The sequence below is a fragment of the Anser anser genome (assembly GCF_964211835.1).
Source record: "Anser anser genome assembly, chromosome: 14".
Classification (NCBI taxonomy): Eukaryota; Metazoa; Chordata; class Aves; order Anseriformes; family Anatidae; genus Anser; species Anser anser.
This window is the reverse complement of record NC_139735.1, coordinates 2,142,670-2,167,624: the sequence shown is the minus strand read 5'-3', so window position 1 is coordinate 2,167,624 and position 24,955 is coordinate 2,142,670. Positions and strand designations below refer to the sequence as shown.

The following is a 24,955-nucleotide window of genomic DNA, read 5'->3' as shown; positions in this document are numbered from 1 at the left end:
GCTGCCAGCCCGGGGCCTTTCTCCTCACGGTGTGGGCAGCGGGGAAGGAGCAGGGCGTGTGAAAAGCCATGTGCGTCAAAGCGGGCAGCGCCCATCTCGGGCGTACGTGGGGCTAACCGCCCGCCTTACGCCTTCTGTGTCCTCTTCAGACAACGGTCGACAAATGGATACAGGCAGGCGACCAGCACCACAGCTCCCGCTTCCCTTCCTTCTCAGCATCTGACGCCCCACCGGCTTCGCCAGCGCTGCAGACACAGAGGCAGTGAGAGACCCACGGCTCTCCTGTTCCCAACACTAAGTGTGGGGCTACGGACGGCACGCAGCGGCTGAGCCGATGCCCTGGGCCATACACTCCGGCCCCAAAACCCAGCAATGCCAGCACCCCAGGTGCTGTCCCCCCGGCCACCGAGCTCCTCTCCTGCTGCACATCCCCTGGGCTCAGGCTGTGAGAGGTCCCTAACCTACCGGCACCACGGGAGTCTTGCCCTTGCCTTTTCTGTGGTGGTAATATTTTTGTCTTTGGTGCTGTGCGAGGGTTTTGACACAAAAGCAGTGAAACTACGACATGGAGACTTGGTTCCAAAGCCAGAACTATGATCTGCTGCGAGCACAGGTGTTTCAGGGGAAATTCCTTGTTTAGAAACAAAGTGTGGAGACCTTGATCCCACAAGGACGGACACCACAGACTTGGCTTTTCGTGTGTGAGTAGTGCCAGGGAATTCACTGGGATTACTCACATGAGTAGGGCTAAGCATGTGCGTGACTGCAGGACCCATGCCTTAAAGCCAAGCCTTGCCTTTAAAGCTTAAAATGCCAAGCCTTGGGACCTGGAAGCAATAGCATTTGACCTCTGTCTGCTACCTCCTTGGTGCAGCGAAAGGAATGCGCTGTACACAGAAGCCTCCTTTACCTGTGTGGCAAGCGCACTGCTCTCTAAAGGTTACTGATGTCAAAAGTGACCTTTTTCTTAGGGATGCAATAGTGAGAAGTTCAGTGTGATATATTATGTAAACATTTATTTACAGGAGTAACATCTAAAGTTTCCATTTTACCTCAGGGTAACCCGATGCGCACTGAAGACAAGTGCTTTGAAAGCAGACCCAGCCTCCATCCAACAACTGACCAAGAAAAATTGTTGGAAGGAATTCCTGCTCCAACCCAGCCGCAAGGCCGACGGGCAGCGAGCAGGGCTTCAGCCTCAGCCACATCAGCGAACATTTATCGCTGGGGGAAGGACTGGTGCTGCTCAGAGCTGCTCCACCCCCGCACCCAAAAAATAGGCAGCCCTTTTTAAGACCAGATGTGCACCACGCGCTCCTCCAGGTGAGCACCCAGGCAGAGCAAACCTCCTGGTCGCCGAGCTGGACCAGGGGAGAGACCTGCTCAGAAACACCTGATGCTAAGTCTCTGAGGACAGGGAGATTTTCTGGGCACACCTGGAGGTACGTAAAGTATTTCAAAGCCGGGTCCAAGCCTGCACTCAGATCCTAGACTAGGATCTGAGGTGGTGGCTCCTTATTAAACGTAAGCCAAAATCCTCAAAACTGCACGGAAGAAAAAAAAAAGTTACTTTCTTCATTTTATCCACAGGCTTTTCTGAAAACTTAATTTAAAACTACAGCAAAGGCTCATATGCAACTTTTGGGTATAAATCAACTGTTTTTAAAGTCAGCAGGCAACAGTTTGCTCCAACCACAGGCTAAAAAAGTAATGAAATGATTCATTTTTGTTCTCTGCTGCCTTAACAAGTTTTCTTAGTCTTTCTCCTGAAAGAAGGCTTCCTTCACACATGTTGTAAAAGCACACAACAAAGAACCAGTAACTAAGCCAAGAAATGTTTATTGCTTAGTAATGCATGAAGATAGGAGCTGGAAGCCACACCAGACAAAAAGAGAGAAAACCAATTAGGAGTTTATTTGAAATCTGACTAGAAATACTTGGATACCATTTCTCTACAAATATTTGCCTTAGTAGAATTACCACTGAGCTAGACTTTAAAAAAATGTGCTTTCTGTGCATTTTTGTATCCCTGCAAAAAAAATAAAATTCCACTGAATTCCTCAGTGCTGGAGAGGAAGAAGAGTGGCCAGCATTAAAGCACAACCCCTCTGTATACATACCTGCACATACCACAGATAGGCACATACAAACACAAGCCCAGGCACAGGTCAGTAAGAGCCAATACGACAACAAAGAGCACTGCAAGTAGTCCATAGGTTTTTCAAAATCTAGGCATGATTCTCTTTAAAGCAAATCAGATTTTAAAGAAACGAAATGCTTTTGATATGCGATTTAAAAACAAGCAAACAAGCACACACTTAACACCGGAGCAAAGCTTATAAACTCTCTACCCGCAGGATTCTCACTAGCATCAGGTCTCATGACTGGGATAAACTGTCTTTACGGGAGGCATAAAGGAGCATCAGCATAAATACAGATCTGTCTCGGAGCATTCCTGGAGGGTGCGATACGGAACAGTTCTTTCTTTTAAGAATGTGGATACTGAGGCCTCAGCAGCTCGACCGTCCCTTTACTGTTGTAATTTTTCAAGTCATGATAAAAGATGCTTAAAATAAAAATAACTAGCAGAGTAAAAACCTGATGCACGGTTAAGCTACTGGAACATTGGTGTTTGTTTTGTATCACATTTCCAATTGCCATCTCCTATAAATAAGACACCAAACAAACCTCCATAATACCAACTGGTACTGCAAGACAACAGGGCATTTTCCCCCCGCCGAACAGATCTGGTATTGTGCACCCTCGGGTGCGCAGAGCAGAATAATCTTTCACTGCAGCTATTAAAAATAAATAGTTCGGCATTGTGTGTGTCTAATGAAAAGCTGGGGAGAAAATAGACGCAATACACATTTCTCCTGATGCACACAAGTAGCTGTTGGAAATAAATAATATTCTGAAATCTCCCAGCGTTGCCCGGGCTAGCAGAGGAGTGCTCTGGGGGAAGTCCCCCCTTCCTCCCCTAGCTGTGCTGTGGGATTCTGGAGATGTCAAAATAGGTTTTTCAGTCTTTAAATCCAGACATAAAACTAACTTTTGTTTTCTACCCCCTCTTCAAAACACAGATGACAGCACGACACCGGGTGACGCGCAGCACCTAGCTTTGCCTGACACGTGGGAGTTTCCAGCAGACAACGAGGGGCGCGTCACACAAGAAAACCCGCCTCTGTGCCGCACGAGACACCTGATGCAACAAGAGCACCTTGGTTAACAATCCTAATATTCCCATTTTTAATACACAAACATTGAATTCTCTGTATTTATCTTCAGCCTGAAGTCTTTAAGGCTTGTATTTTCTTCCTAGCAACTGTAAGGACTATGGCAGTTTTTGTTTCTTTTTACACACATGAAAACTTGAGGTTCTCACTGCGTTATTTCAGAATGAGACACAACACAAAGCTCTAAGGTGCGCACACAAATTACTGACGTGCTCCAGCTATGCCTGACACACCACGCGGTTCCTGCTCCAACGCCGAGTTTAATTTAACACGTTTAAACGGCCGTTTTTAAAATCAGACAGATGTCTCAAGAAATAAGGGACTTCTGCATTCTAGCTTTTTAGCCTTCAAACGGCCGCTTTTTATTTTATTTTCTCGATGCTTTTCAAGCCAGGGGCTGGGCAGCTGTGCCCAGGTGGGCGAGCGGGGCCGGGTGCTGCTGTGCCCACGGTCCCCAGGGCAGCTCCCGGCTCCCGCTGGCCCCAGGACAGCCCCAAGCCCCCTGGCCTCGCAGGCCGGGATGACCCCTGGTGGATAGCTTCAGCTGGGAATACGGCACCCCGCAAACACCCAAGCAGCCACCGCTGCCTCGGTGCCAGGGCACAACGGCAATAACTCCACTGTGGACCAGGGTGTGGGTGGCATGGCCCAGCCAGCCCCATACAGAAGCCCAGAAGCCCACTACGGGGTCGGGGTGGCGGTGGCCCTCTGCTCGTGGTGCTTAGGGCACCCTGCTGTACTTGTTGCCTGAGCTTTTACGGGAAAGCGTCGCCTCGGTGGTGAAAGTAATAGAGCCTGAACAGGCAGCGCGGGGCTTGGAGCGCTCCTTGGCGGTAGTCCACCTCCGCGTAATTGATTAAGGCGGCTGCACTTGTGACTGAGTGAGAACTGAGAGCCCAATAAATCTCCAGATAAGTATTTGCTGCTCAGATGTGGAAAGCGACTCTTAAGGACCCTTTGTAACTTGCTGCAAACAGAGGAATTACAACTGATGTTGAAAACATCCAGAAACCTCCCCGACCACTCAGGACAGCTTACTGCACTCCCTCGTGCAGCAATCGCGTTTTCAGATATAGCAGCAGGAGCGTGAAACGTGCAAGGACCTCAATTCTAAGCCTTCAGCTCAGTCATCCCCGGCCCAAACTCGAATCATTCGCATTTCTCAGAAATTTTGTCCAGTGCTTCCAAGTGTTCTCTTTCCCCTACGCCAGCTCTCATTTATCTGCACAGAGAGCACTGCTTTCTCTAAGGTTTATGTGAGCTTTTTTTCTTTAAAGAAGAAGAAAAAGAAAAAAGCAAAAAGCTGCAGCTGTTCAGGGTTCCTCAGAGAAGAAGGCAGACAGATGTGAGTAGTTATTCTCCACGGATTCACAACGATCAGTGCATGAGCAGCATTTTACTCTGTCCCTCATGTGACTGTTTAATTAGGTGTTGATTCACTCAGTCATGAGACACAAGGAAACAGGGCTGCAAGCCCTAACGTCAAAGGAAAAGTAATGCCTGTTCTGCCAGTTTCTGTATTAGCAAAGCACAAAGGGGACATCCAGTTCTGAAAAGCAAAACTCATGTTTCCTTGCCCATATGCCAAACCATCGAATCACTTCAACCCTTCCGCATGAAAAAGAAAATACACTGAGCTACGCTGGAGGAAGCTGCTTGCAGAGCCCCCATTTTTCCCCCCCAGGAGAGCCGAGACCAGGCTGAACGCCTGCGCTACAAGCTTGGAGCGGAGCAAGCCCTGCAAGCAGGGTGCGCCCTTGTCTGGTGATCCAGGTCCAAGCTTCGGGACACAATGCCTGCCTTTTTTTTTTTTTTTTTTAAAGGAATATTAGCCATTTTGCTGTGCCTTCCTTCCCAGCTGCAACACTATTTCTTATTACCAAAGAGCTTTTCTGTTATGGGGTCCGGTTGCCACAGCAACAGGCTTTTAAAAATATCAAAGAAATTTTCAGCACATGGTAAACCAATTTCTCAAACTCCGTGTATTCGTAATAGGAAAAGCTGGAGGACAATTATTTATATGAACTCAGTCCAACTGAAGCTTGATGTACGGATAATCCCCAAATACTGCTTTCAGCCTAAAGCCTGGGTTTGCACGTTGGACTTCGGCTTGTTATGTTACCAGGTCGCTAACAGAGTCACATAAAATCATCAAAGATGATCATTTTTCCAGCAAAGGCTACCTTTCAACTCGGTGTGTCACCAAAACGCGTTAAATGCCAGAAGCTTTCCTCCCAAAGAACATGACATTAACCCTTCAGTCTGGAACATTTTCGATGTTGTGTTCGCAGTCTTACCCTCACTTGGGTAGATCTTTCTCCAAAAAAAATAAAAATAAAAATTAGGCCCTGGATCAGCAACTTATTTAAAACACATGCCTAATGCTAAGCACATGAGCGGCTGCGTTGGGAGCAACGAAACTCCTCACGTACTTAAAGCAAAGCACATGGCTGGAGCGGAGCGCTGACTCAGTCCTATTCCCCCCTCGGATTTCACCAAAACCCCATCTCGGTTACACGGGAACAACTGCAAAAAGCAGGCAGAGGGTAACTGTACAAAGCAGCGTAACAAACCAGTGCTTATGGAAGGAAATCCCAGTGTGTGTACGTGGCGCACCATTACCTAGAGCTGGGTAAAGCCACCAGTGCTAGCTTGTGACACCCCCGGGAGCCAGGCACTGGGGCACCACCGGGACAGCCGTGCCGCTGGTGACCCAGGCATCCTCGAACACCGGCAGAAAGCCCGTCCCGATGCCTGGCCCAGGCCTGCAGCTCCAGTTTCTTGCTCCAGGGACAGCTCCGCGCCGGGGAGCCCTTAGCCAGGCTCCTCTGCTAACCCCGCCGCACTTCAAGGCGAGTGCCAGGCCGACGCAGAGGCAACCAAGCAGGACAGCGGGAACACCTTCACGCCCAGGAGGGGCAGGGAGCAGCCACACGGAGGGCATCGTCCTGCAGGAGATGTGCTGCTCTCCGGGAGAGGAGCCTGCTCTGGCTCGGCTCCCGCTCGTGGCCGGAGCACCGCTCCCCTACTGGCTCTACGAGTCGAGCGGGCGCCTGCTGCACTTGTGGAAGGGCTGAGATCTTGGTTTGCGTGGCTCTTGCAAGAGCCCTAAGACAGCTGCGAGGAGCCGAGACTGCTCGGCTCTCCAAGGCGAGAGTCATGCTGCTCGGTCGTTTTCCAAATTAAGCAGGCAAAGGTGACCTGAAACTATTTCAGGTAGAGCTATATAGAGCAGACAGACACTGAAGGCACTGCTCGACTTCGCTTTTATGTAACTCGTAAGGACATGAGGACAAATATAAAGCAGATGCTCAAACAAGCCACCCAGCCACACAACTTCATTTAACGTTAGCAAAAAAACAGCCTGCCAGGCAAACGGCCCAGCCTGGCACCCGGCGCACACGCGCTAGGACCGGGAGGTTTTGGTGCCCTGAAGCAGAAGAGCTTTTGAGCATGCTTGCAGCTGGGGGTCCCACCGGTGGGGGTCCCGCTGGTTTTACAGGAGCTGCTCCATCACCAAAGCGAGCTGAACAAAGTCCTCTGCTGGGTCTGCAGGCCAGCGCTCACCGCCGCTCGCAGTCCTGTACCCTACCTTCCTGGTGTCCCCTTCGGTTTTCTAGGTCTTGCTCTGTGCTCACAGCCTTGGGTTTCTAAGAACGGTAGGACAGTACAGGACTGCCCACTGTCCTGTGATTTTTTAAAGAAAAAAGAAAGGAAGAATTGCAGCCTCTAGCACATCGGGAGGTGGGACCAGCTCAGGGCTTCTCAGCCCTACATCTGCCTTTTTGTAATTACACACAGTTTAGGAGGGACACAGCAACTACCAAATTAGCTACCCATACGGGATCCGCTGTTCTACCAGCCCTAAGATGAGCCCTTCAAGTTAAGGGACCGAAGTGTTTAGAGCAGATAGATTACATACAAAATACACTGTCACTCTTTTTTAGATAGCATTTATTCAAAATAGATAAAGGGCCTAATTTTCATGATGAAACAGACAGCGAGTTTTTAACTCAGGAGGTTCCTTCGGGGCAAAAATTGCAAAAGAACTCACGTGAGATTCCAGTGCTATTTATCCCAAACCCTAATCCAAATCTAATCCAGATCCAGGCTCTTCAGGTCAGTACTATACAAAAATAGACTTGAATGTCAAACATGCTGAGCAAGTGCGGAGCACGGCCAGAATGGGCTTTACGCAACGTGTTTTAAGGAATCACACTGTGGTCCCAATCCACCCTGAGAGGTATTCAACGGCTCTTTTGTCCCTTGCATGTGATCCGTGCAGTTGGCTGGGGTCAATGAAAAGTCCAACAGGAGAGCGCTACGCACTACCGCCAGACCTGGAAAACAGCAGGGTTGGATGGGTGCTTTCTGCCTTGAACTTCTAACTATGCTCTGCACACCACCACAGTAAAAGGAAGACTACTCAAAGAACACGTATTGTGCTTTAAAATAGTTTAAAAGACCAAAACCAGAAAAAATGGACTTGAAAAAAATACCGTGTAATAAGATTTTCAAAAACTTAGCAAACCCGAGACACCTGAGTAAGGGCTGATATCCAGCGTCAGCCAGCTGAGCATCCAGCCCCCGAACAAAATTCACCTCCTTTACAGGTGTCTTGAATCGAATGCACCGCACGGTTTTATAAACTAGGCTGGTGTTTAGCACTTATGCATGTCTCAAAAGCACTTTCATCAGTTGGATGCCCGTTCTGTATTTCTTCACGAGGAAGGGCCTCCAGTGACATTTTAATAGACTCCAATGGGCAGGAAATTCTAGGTGTTTGAAGCCTTCAAACACACACCTGTCCATCTAGGGGGACTTTCTGGCGCAGAACAGCTCAACTGGCCAAGTCTTACTGAAAATTCCACTTGACAGATCCGTGCAGGCTCTGAGCATCTTCTGGAAACAGTCCCCGCACGCCCACATGGCTTTTCTGACTCCTAAAGTCTTGGTCTGCGATAAAGAAATGGCAGGTTGAGATCCACGTGCCCTCCCTGAGTATCAGCACTGAGGCTAAGCGCACCCCTTCCTCGTCACGGGATCCTGCTGTGCACGTGCTCCGAGCCAGCTCTGCCTCACAGAGTCAACAGGAACGCCTGATAAAGCCAACATCGTGCCACCGGGAGAGGCTGCACTTCATCAACACGTCCACCGAGTTCAGGAACCCCCTTTTTGACAGCTTTGGGGAGATGCAAGGCACCCTGAGGCAGCACATCCAGCCAGCAGGCACAGGGGGAGCAGCTCCAGCCTCCCGGAGGGGCTCCCCTGGGGCTGCAGCACACCGAGCCACTCCCAGGCGAGCTGCGATCAGCTCAGCATCAGCGCGTGCATCTTCTGTGGTTCACATACCTCAGCCTGACACGAGCAAGACCAGCTATTCTCTCCTCTCACCCCTACGGAGCGGCACGTCCACTCTGCGCTCTCACCCCAAAGCGTTTTCTTGCCTCATCTCTGCTCTCCTGACTCGGCCCATCCACACGAGCATCTGTGAGATGTGGGAACTCGAAGAAACCTGGCGCTGCGGGTACTCCGCTGCGGAGCGGTAACAGCACCGCATGAAGCTATTTATTCTGCTGCATCAACAGGAAAGAAAGATCACGTGCTGGACAGCAATAGCTGTCAGTGCCACCGGGATATTTCAGCCCGGGTTGTTTTTTTTTTGTTTTGGAAAGGAGCTGTTGGCAAAGTAATCGCTCACTTGGCTCTTCCTTTCTCTTTTCCCTTCTCATTCCAGTGCGTGTCATTTAAAGTGACACAGCAGTGACCCCAAACAGGATGCACCCAACTGCTTGTGGCAGGAGGAGGAGGGGACGCTACAGCGCCCAGGGGAAACCTTCGGAGAGGAGAGGCAGCACGGCAGGTCTCGGACAGGACAAAACTAAGAAAAGAACAGAAAAATGGAAAAGAAAGCGATCTGGCCTTTAACCCTTTTATTCCTCTGCGTGTGAATACCAGTTCCCAAAGCAGAGGACCCAGGAAGGTCAGCGGCATGGTCAGGGAGAGCACCACAAGGATCAGGGAATACCAAGCCCATCAAACGTGTGCACCAAGTCATGGCAGCGCCCTCCAGCTGCTTCCAGCTACGCTCCCACAGATCCTTCTGAGCGCAGGGCAACTCCAAAACGCCACCGCTTTATACTCGTTACACCCACCTCAGCATTTCCACCTGAAATTTTTTTTCCTGACTTTTCTCTGTTATGCTCAGCAGCTGCCACTGCTCGTGTCGCACCTTCCCCCGTGCCCCCTGCACCTCTCGGTGCTGCTGCCCAGACGTGGAAGGAGCCTGGGCCATGGCCAGCACCCGCCGGACCCTCTCCATCAGCAGACCCCCGCGGTGGGCTCCAGCTGCTGCCGGGCAGCGAGCGCTGCACCGAGCAGGCAGGGCACCGTCGCTTCTTGGCTGGTGGACAAGAGAAAGCGATCGAAAATAAAGATTAGTTTTCAAAAAGTCTTCCCATCTCTTCCGCTGCCAACATCTTAGCTCATGTTTATTCAGCACCTATTACCGCCATAAATCCTCACACTGAAGTCTCACAACAATGCTCTTCTGATCTAAGGAGCGAACGAGTCCATCCAGCATGATATTAGACAATTTAGGCCTATCTGCAGTGTACACATACACCCGATTTAGCTCTCTCACCGCCTGGGGGAACGCACAAGGCCTTACTACAAACCAGCGGGCGCTCTGCTGGCCAAGGCTCTCACTGCTCAGCCCTCTGCGTCGTGTCGCTGCGGGCACACGCATGCTCTGGCCGCAGGCAGAAAGCAAAGATACCGGGGAGTGTTCTGAAGCACACACGCATACGTACACACACACGAGACAGAGATCTGAAGACGGGGTCTTTCTTGCTCTCTGGGATCTCTTTCCTTCCAGCCTACATCTCCTCTTGCTAAGCTCAAGGCTGTGACACCGAAAGCCTTCAAACCTCACCGAGTTATGCCGAAACTGAGGACGCTCAGCCCCTTAGAGGACTGGGCCTTTTTGTATTTGTGTTAATTTCTATTTGCTCCTCTTTTAAAATATGTTAAATAGAAGCTACCCCTTGTCAGACTGCCTGTTCCCTCTCCGTGCACACGGCTGAGAACAACTCCACTCACGAAGTCCCCTCCTCTGGCACAGCTTTTCCTCCAGCGCGGGCGTCACCGATGTCACCTCCTAGGTGCAGTTTAGCCGATTTCTCTGGTGGCTACGTACAGAAAAGACCAGTCTTTAAACAAGCGTATACCAAATCCAAGTGAGTAACTAAATAAAAACCACTTAAGACGTGGTGTTAAAGGGAAAACGGCGTTTAGCACATGCTTAGCTCCGGAAACCTTACCGTCTGACCCCAGCGTGGAAAAAAGGCTTACGCAACACACAACCAGAAGCCACCAAGCAGCTCTGTGACTGCTTTCATCGAAAAGGTAATGTGATGACACGTTTTAAATAGATATGCTTTCAGACTAACCAAAATAACCGATTTGGAGACAACTGTAAATAAGATACTATGAAAAAAAACCACTAGAATTTGAAGCAGGTAAATTAAAGTTAGCCTTATACCAAATCGGTATTTTTGCTTATCTGAAAAAGAAAACTTACTAAAAATTTTGTTCACATAGAAAGTATAATTTTGTTATAACATCATAAGAATTTACTTTAAGCTGTTTTAATTTTTCGCTCTATCAATCCCATACCTTGCCACTATGTCTGTTTTGGAGAGAAGAAAAAAGAGGCCATCAGTTCATGACTGGTGCCTCCTGCATGCCTGGGAGATGCACGCAGTTAAGAAACCAACGTGCTTGTTTTCACAGCCTCTTAACCCTCCACGCTGTCAGTAGAACAATTTCCTTTTCTACCAAGAAAGTAATTTCCAGTAACTCATAGCAACTGAAATATGTTTAGGTACTGAAGGAAAAAAAACACACACACACAAGCCAACACAGCACCTTTCTCTGACTACTTCAGTTTTATGTCAGAGCTGGGACTGCCTTGAAATAGTAGGCAGGCAGCACTGCAAGCCAATTCACTGGCCGAAGACTTGATGCGTTTCTTTCAGTCTGTCTTTAAGGGGGTAATGCTGCTCTTTTTCCTGTAGCAACAGGAAAATTCTGGCAGAAAAACTGCCTTACAGATTCTGATGTTCAGATAACGTCATTCAACCAGAACAAGCTTCTGAGGAGAGAGCGCTCACCCTGTGTTTTGCAACTTATGTTCCCCGTGCACACAACCACCCACAGTTCATCGTCTGTACCTACTTTCCATTAACACCTAAGTAATACCACTTTCCTACCAATTCCTAGTAGACGAGGGGTAAATAAACCATTCAGCTGAACTCTCCAAATTGAAAGAACATCTTCCAGGTAGGTCTTCTTGGGGGCATCGCAGCCAATAAAATTTTTAAAAATAATCTCATTTCTACTGGATAATTCATTTGCTAACAGCTCAAATGCTTTCTTATGACTTACCATCCTCTCTCACAGCTGCCCAAATCACAGCACACTGTGCTGAGCCCACAGCCTCTGGAGGCCTGTTTTTGCCTTGGGATAAAGCTGTGCAAGGAAGGTGCAGCAGGCAAGAGAAATCTGGGTAGACGGTGTGTATTTTAGTTCTAGGCAGAAAGCAGAACCACCCAGCAAATGGAGATCTTGATATTCCAGTGTTCACAGTAACCCGGGAGTGGCCTTTCTGGTGGCTGTCCACAAAGCCACACATCGGGTGTCACCTCCCAAGCGGCCCAGACTCCAGTCCCCACGTCCCTCCCAACGTGCCCGCCGCAGCGCATCGCCCACCGGAGCGCCGCGGCCACCAGGTGCCCGAGGGGATACCCAACGGCACACACACGATTTTCAGTAAAGGTACAGAAACCGAGCTGGCTCGCACTTCTGTTCTCACAACCTCCATCACACATGACCGAAAGCGACCAAAAGGTTCAGAAATCGCTAAGAGGGCAGCAGCAGCAGCACTGCATAAGCCACCGCTTCCATAAGTACCGAGGCTAAAAACAAAAACAACAAAAGTGTACAGCAAGGCGACAGCTCCTGGGGGCGATGCTCAGACAAGACACTTTCTCTGTTAAAACGGAAAATGACACAGGAATTTGGGCAAAGATACTGCTCTGGCTTGAACAGGCGCAATGCCAGGATCTTAAGTCAGGGCTGAACCGAGCTCGAAGTTTCTTCATTTATCTACTAAAACAGATGGCAGAGAACTGCAACTTGGCTCCTGTTTCTTTCCAGTTATATATCACATAGACTGAAAGGGTAGAAGGTTTGTGATATAATAAAAAGTGTTAAGTTTTGTTGACGTTTTAGCTGGGCCGAGGGAAAGACACTGCTAACGAAGCACACATCTGGATTTGCGTCAAATACCATGAAGGGGCAGGGCACAAACAGTACCTGTATTACAAGAAATAAGACCGTTTCTCTGATGGATTTTACACATTTCAGGTCAAAATCCCCAGTGACGATGTTGTGGAAGTATCCTGGAGAAACAGAGCCGATCAGCGGGGTGTGAGGATCATTTCCATGCGTCGAGACAGCTGCTTTCAGCAAAGCCCAGGGCTCAAGCTACCGATGCGGGGCTGCTGCTGGTTCACTCACCTGCTCAGGCTGAAGTGGACAGGAGGTGTCTGCAGCAGAGCTCGTTGCTACTAACGGACACAGACAGCACTGCAAAGAGCCCCTCACATGTACAAAACAAGGGTTTCTTCCAAGGCCGTAGTTTCAAAGAGAGAGAATGGACAAAAGGCTGAGGTTACCCAGGCTATCGCCCCAAAGACATCAGGCAAGGCTGTTTAAAATAAAGAGCTTTTGGTGTAGTCAGGCTACTTAAGTCCCAAAGCTTAAACATTTGATATCGGCTACAAAATTACTTCTTTCAGAAAAGACAGAAAAATTCCAGAGTAAAAATTCCGCTGTACTTGCGGCCACGTGCTGCACACACACACTGTTAATATTCTATATGCAGTTTGTGTAGCGTTTTGTATAATTCACATGTTTGAACAAGTTTCTCTGTAGTGCATTGTATTCTGAATAATAATATCTACAGAAGCTATCAGTTTCAGAAGAGGAAAAGGTTGAACTTCTTACGTAAACGTGCAGAATTACCTCAATTAAAAGCTTTGGTAGAGCACCAAGCAACAGCACAATGCATTGTTGCAAAAATAAATAAATCATTTTTGATACAAAGACTACATAGTAACTGTTCACACATCTACCAGAGCAGAACACAGTTGAGCATATATTTTTAGAAATAAGCGAGTAACCCTGCAGAAAGGACTGCCCCTCTTGAATGGGATCTTTATGGAGAAATTCCTTAAGCACAGCAACATCGCGTGCATTTTGTGCAAGTTTCTCCAGAGTATTTCCCCTTTGTGTATTCTGTTACTACTCGGTACAAGGTGGAGCAGCTGGTGCATTAGCAAGTCATTTACAAACGACTAAAATTACTTCCTGTTTTTAATGGGCATAACCTTTTTTCCCCCCTCCAGCAAATACTATACAGAATAAAGTTTTCTATGCACACCACGCGCTCAGACTTTTGTCAAGTGCTCGGAGACGAGCTGTGCTCTCAGCTGATTCTGGAAGTCCACCGCAGCCACCCTGGATGTGCTAGCGCGACTGAGCTCTGCATTTTTCCTGACGTTACTCACAAACATGTGATCTTGCAGACATTCTGCTCCAGATGTAGCAAGAGGAGAGCGCACAGCCTCCGAGCATGAAACCACCATGCGCGTTACTTTCCACTTGTACAGCACGTCTCTACAGCGGTCGCCTCTTGCATTAAGCCAAAATTACAGCAGAAGTTTCAGGCTCCGAGTCACATCGGGCCGGTTTATTCCAGAACAGGAGCCTGAATTTGCCCAAGCTGTCACTAGGAGCACACGCTTACTCTGAAGTGTGCACACAGCAAAGGATAAACCCCTATGAAAATACAGGGAGGGCGACCTGTCAGTCACCAAAGGAGCTGACCATTGCAGGAGAGCAAGGTCTGGGACCTGGGTCAGGTCAAAACACCTTCAGTCACCAGAAGACAAATGGTGGAACTGCTTCAGAAGAGAAGGAAGAGCTCGCAGTGGACAAACCGGCACAGACACCTCTTTATGCCCCCGCGACCTCGTCTAGAGGAGGAAGGAAAAATCGGCACCTGTAGCTCTGCAGAAACACCTTCTTTCAACGCTTGCCAAGCCTACTGTAACGCACACATAAAGGAGCATTTTTATTCCAGTACAGCTACACGTACGCACAGGGACCGTGACAAGAAGCCTCCCACCGTGGCGATCAGGTGCCAGCTCACCTCGGCTCTGCGGCTGAGCACAGGAGCCGAGCCCATCTCACGAGACCTCTGCTTTGTTTTTTGGCAGCGGGGCCCCCTTCAGATGACAGGGGCACGCCCCAACCAGCGGAGATCCCAGCGCTGGAAGGCACCGCACGGCCCACCCGCTGCAGCCTCTCCTCAGAACCATTTCTCACTTAGAGGAAGGAGCTGAGGCGCTGGAAGGGGAACAGAGAACGCCGCCGCTCTGGGAGCAGCGCAGCCGGCCGGCCTCCAGCACCTCGTGCCATCCATGGTGAGGAAGCGGCCTCGCCACGTCCTCCCAGGGCTCTGGAGGCAGCGCCAGGCCCGGCCGGCATGGGAGGAACCGACATGAAGGGCGCTAAGGCGAGCTCAGGCAGGGCCTGGCACCCAGCCGTCCCCAAAGCGTTCGGTCCCCGCGAGTTCTGCGGTCACACACCCCTCACACGACAGGGTGCTGGTCCAAATTAACTCCCGGCACCACACAGTAACACAAGAGGGCGGCCATCACCCACTGGGCCACTGAAAACCTGCCCCTGTCTCATGGGGCAACGCTGCTCCCCCAGGGACGACACAGCCCCAGCTCCAGGCTTGACGGACATTTCTGACAGACATTTCTGACAGACATTTCTCTGGGACACGCCGGATTCAGCAGCCCATGCCCACCTGGAGAAGCACCAGGAGACCTACAGACCTCCTTCTGGCTTGGAGACCTTCACCAGAAAGCGTCAAAACCCCGCCTGTCTCCAGAGGAGCTTACTGGCAGCGATTCATTTGCATCTTTCTCCTTCCTCGACGAAACTCGACTGAAAGCACTGGAAGGTATGTAAAAGCCCAGATGACAGGAAATGCAAAACAGAATTTGGCAACAAGAAGTCCTTTGGAAAACAGCGATGTATTTCAAAATACAGGCCAAAGTCATCGTAGCAAGAGAGAACTGTGCATAAATCAAGCATCTATTAAAAACTAGCTGCACTCAAGCTAATGAACGCAACCAAAAAGCCAAAAACTCTTTCAGAGATATTACAGAAAAGAAGGACTTAAAAAAACTTAAGGGACATTAAAAGGCAGAAATGGGCTTAATAAAAACACAAGAAAATTTCTGGATTTGAATCATCTTAAAAATTATGGGACAAAAGCTTTTCAAATTCACCAGATAACTGGAAATGATGAAAAGCAGGAGCTATTATAAAGTGAAGTCCAGCTAAAGCTCTTTTTGGAGGTGTTAAGACTTTGAGGTGGTAATATTCCAGTAATTTTACAGCCCCGGTGAAAAATTTGTGGAATGCCAGAAGTGAACAAATATCAAAACACAGCATTTCACTAATAGCAGTTGTTGGTCAGACTGGCTGCCACGGAACAGCTTGAAAAAGCCTCGTGAGGTGCTGTTAGGCTAATAAATTTGCAGGCTGTGTAGAACTAACGTGGCTGTGTAAGAGACTTGACTCCCCAGGCTTGGGCAGGCTCTGGTGCAGCAGAAAAGCCCCTCACTGGGTGGAGTGGGATACCTGGTTTGCTGGAGGAGGTAAATTCAGTAGGAGCTCTGGCAGTGGTTTAACCAAGCCAAAACTCCAAGCTGTCTCTCAGACTTTGGCTCTGATGACACCACGGTGTCCAAACGCTGCTAGCTCTGAACTCCTGAGGCTTCTAATAAAGCGGTACCTAAAAATTGCAGAGCAACACAGTAATCTCTGCTGGTTACCCCTGCTCTGAGCACAGGAGGAACAAACGCAAAATAGTCCCTGCAACGATACCACACCATTTACGTCAGTGCTAGCTACCTTCAGAAACAATGCGAGCACTTACCAAGAAGTTCTGTGGGTAAAACTTTGACTGGAAAAAGAACGTAAAGACAACTTTCATGTTCCTCCTTTACCTTACTCCAGTCTCCCTCATGAAAAGTCCACCGTAACATGTTGCTAGCTGTCTCCAAATCCCTTCGCAGTGTAGATCACTCTAGAAGAAAGCAGCTCCCGGCTCGAGAAGCAGTTATGCTGTTGTAAGAAAGCGCACAGCATTCTTACTGTGCAAGGCCAACAGCTCTGCAGAGGAACTGCCTGGTGAGGCACCCCGGTGTCACACTACCCACTTCCAGCCCTAGGTTTATTGCAATTCCCTTGATGAATCCAGCTGCCAAAAATTATGTGAAATGAAACAATTCTCAGGATACCATTTAAAGTCACTGCCACAGAGAAATAAAAGGAGTCTGGCCTGATGGGGGATACTTGCCTAGACAGACCTCAGGTAACACTACCTCGCAGCCAGCCTCAGGCCTTTCATCTCTCATGAACCAGGCAAAGCACCACCAATAAAGGAACAGCACCTCTTCCAGAAAGACCCCCTGAAAGCACTGTTCCAGAATGACTGGAAATGGCCTTCTCCATGTAGAAAGAAAGTAACATTTAAAATTATTTACTCCTGTATTTTCCCACCTGGAAAGCTGCTCTTGTCCTCAGAAATACCCAGAAAACCAAAGCAAACCCCTAAAGGAAGAACGTGCCCAAAAAAACTCCATACGGTTGGTAAGACTCGAAACTAGAAGGGGTTCTTTCAAGCTTGAACAATTACCACACAGCTGTACCTCTACAACAGGTGCTTCAACAAGAGCAAAACAGAGTTTGCAAACATCAGTGGAATGCCCCTCGGGGTGAGATGGTTCTTTAGAGCTCCCTAGGTTAAAAAAAAAAAAAAGATACAAACTTTTATTGAGGTTCAGTGTAAAAAGAACTCCTAAGTAATAATCCCGCTAACCTCTCGCTAGGTGGGAAGGATGTCTAGATATCCAAGAGAACAAGCACTTAAACTTGATGCACAGGATGGAAAGAAGCACTGCATTTCCACCCACCCATAACCCCAAAATGTTCCAGTACTGTGATTCCGTATTACAGGAGCATCCCTCCCCCTCTGCAAGAGGTTAATAGTGCTGCAACCCCAATTACTGTCTCAACAGACTCACCCTCACACAAAAATTCTGCTGCAGCCCTTACAGCTCTATTTACCATCGGAAATACCGTCCACAAATTTCACAAGTTAGGAAGAAACGTATCTTAACAACAAAGACATAAACTGAGACCTCTCAGCAACTTCCTGAGCTTTGGGCGCATTCTACCGAGTGCGTTTTGAAGAACAAAACGATGGTCAAGGTATCAGTGCTTTTGCAGCTCCCTCCTCTCCAAAGCACTGAAGTGCACCGCGAGGAAGCCAAAAAAGAAATACCCGCCTGTAAAAGCAGCTTCTGTGGCAGTCGGGAATCCAAGCGCCCAGTGGAACACCGTGTGCGCACACACAATACTCAGCAGAAACGTGTGGCTGCTTCTGCTTAGTTTAAGGAAGTTTTTGAAAGATTGTGTCCACTTTACTGGGGAGATTGATTAGAAACAGAGTTTCTAATAGGGTTCATTTAATTGGTATTTAAAAATGTATACACATTTTAGACACTTGTACAGCACACGATTCACACAAACAGCTTTATGTATTTTTATAACATGAATACTTTGCATCTGAAGTTCTAGAGAACAGCATACCTGCAATCTCAAATTCCTAATGACCGTAACAGCCCAAGCCTGGGCTCAGCTAGTCCCGTCTCCTGTCACCAGCAGCGGCCACTGCCAGATGCTACAACACGGCCACGGGATCCTATTTATAGCAGAAGTTGCCCTCGGGGAAAATCCACTCACGTGAGTATTATTTGCAGTAGACAGCTGGTACTCTACACCTTACAGCTTAAGGGGTTGTCTCTTCTCTAGAACACTTGCAGGTGTTCCTTGTAAGCATATTTTACTACTAAAACTTTGAATGTTTTTGCTCTTCCTGTGAGTGCCTCACTGTGCAGAGACATTTCAGTGTATGGACCAAGTCTGCCAACTGTCCTCAGCCAAGCTGAAGGGCTGAACTACCAACATGCAGTGGATCTGTTGTGACTTCCTGACAGCGCTTCCGTAACATAAATGGCTCGTGCATGTGGGGAAAAAAGACCACAAACTGGGACATCACCAAATACTTCACAGTTGCTAACTCACTGGTCCCATCACAGAGCTGTTAACCGCTCCAGCACCTAGCTCTGAAGGACCTCCGGTTTGGCTGGACTCTCTCTCAACACCCATCACGGACAGAAAGATTCTAAGCAGGAAAAAAGATAGTAAAGAAAATACTTTGCCCCTGAAAAGCATTATGTTATTTCTGAAATAACGTAAGTAAGTTCAGGTAAGTAGAATTTATGCCCTAGTAAATTTTCACAATAAGCCTGAATGAAATGCAAAGTATATTCACAGACAAAAAAAAAAAAAAAAAAGAGCATCAAAATCATCCTTATATGTTTTGCTATACTGATATATGCCAGAGTAGCTAGCTTTCTCTCTTTAACATATTAATCCCTGAATATATTAAGTGAATTCATGCATTTTTTATGGGTATTCTACAGCCTCCTCAATAAGAGGACCAAGCTTTCACAGTGAAGGCAAACAACAATAACCAAGTTCACAATATTTGGAAAAAAGTTCTGTTATTTAAAACATAAGCAATAATAATATACCAACACAATCTTGTACCACTGAAATTGATGAGCGTGTTGCCCTCAGGTTTGCTGGAGACACAGGAACAGACTAAAAATCCAGAGCGCTTGCTTCCCGTCTCTGAATTCACAGCCGTAATAAGTAATGGTCTGTGTTTTGTGCATTATCCAAAAGTTTCACCAGCAACTGATAAGGCCATATATAGTGAGGATTAACTCAAGACTTATCCCCATTTGGAAAACAAAAGAAGCCATTAGGCAACATGCCTAGCGGGCATCTGTATTAGTCCTCGAAATATAATACTTGGCTCCTGTCAGAAAGAGCCAGGTCTCGCACTCCCCCCTGTCTCCGCCAGGAGAACCATCAGCCTCCTCTTGGGATTTTACACAGGTCTGCCAAAAAATAAATAACAACTGCAAATTCACTGGTTACTGGTTGACAGATCATATCACAAGGCAAAACGGCACTACGCAAGCGGAGGAGGGTGAGGCAGACAGCGTGACATATCTTTTTGAAAATTCACATCCAGTTTGGCACAGAACGGTGCATGTTAAAGAGGGAAGAAGAGACGCCTCCTTGCAGAGTACTCACTTTCGCTTCTTTCAACACAGGCGTGATCCCCACACTTCTGCCCCAGGGTCTGCATTGCAGCTGTTGAATTAACCGCCAGTCTCCATACAAATTCATCGCTACCAGAAGTCTTAACAGGGTGGAAAAGGCACGGCAATTATAGAGACCAGCCCTAGTGACCCTCCCCATCAAGGGTCCTGAGCCCAGTATTAAGCTGATTTAGAAAACTGGATGACATGGACATAATTGCAGAGTTTTGTCTCTTAAAAAATAATACAAAAAAGAAGAAAAAAAAAAAGGGACCACCTTCCAGTAAATGGCAGGGAGGCGTGGGAGCAGCTGTGACCAGTGGCTGTGGAAGGCACGCTGTCGTCGTTACAGCACCAGACCTCACGCAGCGTCCAGCCACGTTTCCTGCCTGTGTAAGGACACCACGGACCCGTCGACACCGGGATGCTTCGGTTACTGAAGTTATGCTCCTGACCACCTGAACTGCCGTCTGAAATTCTATCAGGGCAGCTACGCATGCCACCACGTAAGCTGAGCGCATCAGCCAGGTATCTCCCCTTACAGGGCAACCCAAGGGCTGGTCATCTCTGAGCCTGGTGGGTAATAAATGTCAGGACAGGATGGAGGAGTGCTTTATGACATTGGTAGAAGAGTTTCGAGATGCGCACAACTCTTACTAGCGAAGCGCGTTTGATTTGCATTCGAGTCGCAAACTTTGCGCTTTAAAACGATTTTGCAGGCTACCTTTTGGCCACTCCAGCCAAGACTGGGACCGCATCGCCTTCCAGCGCAGCAATTACCTGGCTGTGCAACAGCAGCACTTCATTTCGCAGCCACAAAAAGCTCCAGTCCCTGCCCTAACCTCTGCACCGAGCCCTGGGCGACGGCTAGGCCCCGGCGCAGGGGTGCCGAGGGAAACGTCCCCCTGCACACGAGGAATTTTGGGGGACCACCGGAACCCAGGCTGTCCCTGGCAAGGCCACCAAGGTTCAGGCCGCTGAGATGGGGGCAGACCCCGAGCAGCCCCTGGGGCTCGGGGCAGCGGGACGGGCTCTCCTGGAGAAAATACTCCCTTTTTTTTATTTTTTTTTTTGCCTGCCGGTGTTGTGCTTGGCACCTTTCGGTGGATCCAGTTGTGTTGCGGTTAGATCACGACGAACCTCACCCGTAACCCCTACGCTTGGCTTGGCTGTAGGGGAAAACTCGGCGTTCCCAAACCCTCCCCTCCCGCACGTTTTTCAGGTTGCTCCCTGCGGATCGCCAGCCGCCCGCCCGTGACAAGCGGCATGGCGCCTCCTCGCCTCCCCCCCCCCGGGCCCCGAGCATCCCCCGGGGAAGCCACCGAGGGCCCCACACCGGCTCCGGGGGCCTCACAGCGGCCCGGGGGGGGGGTGCTGCAGGCGGCTGGGCGGCGGCGGGGCACGGGAGGGGGGCTCCGGCTCGGCGCCCCCGGCGGCGGGGGACGGAGCCCCGGGGCCAACGGAGCGGGCGGGGAGGCTGAGGGGAGCCGGGGAGCGGCGCCAGGAGGGGCCCCGCGCTGCCGGGAGAGGGCTGCGGGGGAAGGAGGGCTGCGGGGGAAGGGGCGCTGCCGCCCTTCTTCCTCCCCTCCTCCTCCTCCTCCTCCTCAGCCCCTCAGCGGGCTCAGAACTTCGGGGGCGGGGGGGGGGGGGGCGGGGGGCGGCCCCGGCCCGCTCACCTGAAGACGCAGTCGTCCCTCGCGTCCCTGGCGGGGGAGACGAGCCCGTGCTTCTTGTTGAAGAGCTTCTGGAACAGGGTGGGCGGCATCTTGGGGCCGCCGCCGCTGCCCCCCGGCCGCCGCCGCCGCCGCTCGCCGCCGCCCGCCGCCGAGCTGCGCTGAGCGCCGTCCCCTCGCGGCTGGTTCCGCCCGCCCGCCTCCATTCGGTGTCACAGTCATATGACGGCCATTAGTCACCCGCCGCGGCCGCCAGGGGCGGGACGGGGAAGGAGCCGCGGCCCCCGAGCCCGGGAGCGCCCGGCGGGGGGGGAACGCGGAGCCAGGCCGGGAACGCGCGGGGGAGCCCCGGGGCTCCGGCGGGGGCAGCGCGGGGCAGGGCGAGGCGCGGCCCCGCCGCCTCCCGCCCGGGGAGACGCGGCCGGGAGCCCCGCTTCCGAGCCCCTCTCAGCCCCGCAGAGGCCGTCGGAGCAGCCTTCTGCTGCTTCCGTGCGTTCTCGTCTTCTCCCTTAAAGCCCGGAGCTGCGGGACCCCAGCTCCTGCCCCCCTTTCTTCTCGGCCGGCCCCGGCGTGGGGGGCAGCCCGAGGGGCCTCTCCCGCACCGCAGCCCCGACAGAAATAGCAGGGCGCTCAGCCCCAGCCCTCCGCGAGTCAGGCGACGGGAAGGAAGGTGGACCGCAGGCATTTGCATGCAGAGGAAGCCATCATAACAAATAAAACATCCGTCTGCAGAGCGGCATCGGGGACGTGATGCGCTGCGGTTGAAGCCAGAACAAACATAAGCAAAAAAAAAAAAAAAAAAAGAGTTTGATAGATTTTATAAAATCAAAAGGAATTGCAGATTTTATTTATTTATTTAGCAGAACTGTTTATTAATACAGCTTTAAACGAAATGGCAACACTGGATACACTTAACAGCCTCCTTCACTGTCTCCCTCTGTAGACACAAGACCAGCAGAAAGCTAATTAATTAAGAACTGGGTAAACAGAAGTGATTCATTGCTTTCCCTGGAAAATGGAATTAAACTAAGACATAATGTTACTATGATGTAACATTAAATTAAAATACTTTTAAACAAGGATAGGGTAGTGGGTAACACGTGCAGGGGATCGTTCTGTAGATAGATGTAACCAGCCACCTGGAGGAACTCTTGCTTTTCACCTGCTAGAAGTTGATGATGATTATAATAGAAACTAGGAATTAACGTTCAGATGCATCTTTTCCCCTTTGTTCTGTATGCAGGATACACCTGCCTGCTGCAGATATACAGACGACTGATCTTTAGGCTTTCACATGGTGAAAGAATATAATACCTTCAAAGTCGGCATAGAAATACGGTTTCAAATAAAACCTTCAAGTAGGGAATAATACAGAATCATAGAATTTGGCCAGGAAATGCAACTGAGCTTTCAACAGTTTCATAATTTACAGCACTGAAGATTCAGCTAATCTCAAGTGCATTAAAATTCAAGTTGACAGCGTCCCTTTAATATATAAATCTGTTCCCAAAGCTCCTAAATTAACAGCAAGGCATTCTGAAGCTTGGTTAACATACCTTAATCAAGGTAGCAGAGATGATGGACAGTAAGAGAAAGTGAGATAAATATGTGACTAACCATCCATTTTCCTGTAAAAACCTCCCCACAGACAAATCCTTATACCTACACAAAAAACATGAGTGCCAATTTATCTGTCCAGTCTGCATCGCCTTGGGCATCGGGCCTGGCCTGTCTTTACAGAGATTACAGACCAAGATATAGAGCCTCTTCATATTAATGGCTTTACACTCCAACAGCGGGCACACATACTCCCGTAGCATTTCAATGAAAGAGAAAAAACATCTTTCATCATCTCCGAGCACTTTGCCTCCCATAAGTACCATTAGGATCAAAAGTAACTGAAAAGTATTAATGAAAACCTTCTTAGATGTTTTTTTTTTGTATAAAACATTTCCGAAACATTCGTCTACAATGCTCATTTTCTAGTGACAAAGCACTATCACAGCTCTTGCACAGACTGACTCACTGCAATTCCTTTCAAGCCATTAAGACTTCATCATGTCTAGGTCTGTGACAGAGCAGCCCTATTGATATCGAGCGGACTTCTTTCCTGAATCACTGCATAAATAAGCTCTTACCGTCCATTAACTGGCTGTGACCCATAACTTTTATCCACTAACATGGAAGAGCCAGTTTCCACTGTGAATGAAATTTTATGTAGTCATTCTTCAGTTTGAAACCAAAACATGGGAAAATGCCTACCCTTTCAGAAAAGGGGAACAAGAGGGGATATTGTTGTAGCCTCAAAATGATTAAAATTTCCTTCCCTCGGGCAGAACGCTAGCCTTGCAATTAATTATACTTTCTCTAAGAGTCAGACAGAAGATGAAAATAAGAAGCAGCACTTTCGTAACTGAAGGGAAGGACAAGAGAGATCGCGGTTCGTGATATTTCTGTCTTCCTACATAGTCCCATCACACTGAGAAAAAACAAAAGCAAAACTCGGCAATTTTCAGGCTGTTCCAGCCAACTCCACAGTTACACACTTGCTTTTTCTTCTTGCACTCTCCGATTAGTTTGTCAGTCTATTTCCTGAACAGAAACTAAAACTGCTTTGGGGACAAAATACGTTTTTTCCTAGGACTCCAAGAATAACCCTTACAATAGACGCTTTTTTTACTCTGGATCATCCTTTACTTGAACAATCATCATAATCACAACTAATTAGATACATTACTTAATTCTCCTTAAAGCTGCACCAGGGAGCTAACCTGCATCTCCTAGGGGCTCTAAATTCTTGCATACCTAATTATCAGCAGCTTAGCATTTGTAAGAACAAGGATATCGATAATTAGAAGCTTTCCTGAGAGGGCTCCAACAAGTTACTGGCAAGTTACTCCTCTCTACTAATGCTTAAAGGAAAAATAATTTAATGGCATCATTTCTAACCTTGAGCCATACAATATGTTTATACAGTATTTGTTTATAGACTAAACCTATAAGCATCTATCCATACTTGTTTCTGGCCCAGAGCAATAAGGCTTGAGGTCTGAACTTGCACAGGTATTTTCAGAAGTTGTCAAACCAATTAAAGTTGGGGATTTTATGTCTTCTCGACACGCTTCCTGGAAACATGGAAATATCTTCCAGGGCATGCAAGTTCGGGATGATAATACTGAGAAAGAGATTTCAAGACGTCTAGGAAGATAAACTATTATTTTAAAACATGAAAAAACTTCTTTTATTTCTACAAAAGAGCCTGAGCAAGGGGTGTTGTTAGTGAGAACTTTGTAGGGATCCAACTTACTTTAACGTGCAGTACATGCAAGTGGAGAAGAGCTGTGTTCTTGTCAGTGTTTGAGGGGTTCGACATGCTGAAGAATGACGTCTACAGATTAACAATCCACAAACTGAACTGGAAGCACTGGGAATCTAACCTATGTGCCAAGCAGCATGAGCATAACCGCAAAATCCAGAACACCAACAGCCAGTGCTTGACAATTCATCTATGAAGGTTTTTTGTTGCTGTTGTTTTGAATTCTTGTATTCATGTAAGGCACCTGCACCTGCTTGCTCTGCACAAGTCTGAAGCTACTAAAAGACACAAACAGCTGTTCATCTTCAACTATCAGATAGGCCTTCTGAGCCTTTATCCACA

At 48.7% G+C, this 24,955-nt stretch overlaps 1 protein-coding gene across 2 annotated transcripts in view; it reads right to left on the bottom strand.

Moving 5' to 3' along the window:
- Positions 1-21,983, bottom strand: part of FNIP1 (folliculin interacting protein 1) — a 73,459-nt gene extending 51,476 nt beyond the window's left edge. Inside the window, exon 1 of one of the 2 annotated variants that reach the window (XM_083799234.1) lies at positions 21,301-21,983. In XM_083799234.1, the coding sequence (XP_083655360.1) occupies positions 21,301-21,503 (203 nt within the window). In that variant the 5' untranslated portion in view covers positions 21,504-21,983. The remainder of the gene's footprint in view (positions 1-21,300) is intronic. The other variant, XM_083799235.1, reaches the window with a different exon arrangement.
- Between the last annotated feature and the right edge of the window lie 2,972 nt (positions 21,984-24,955).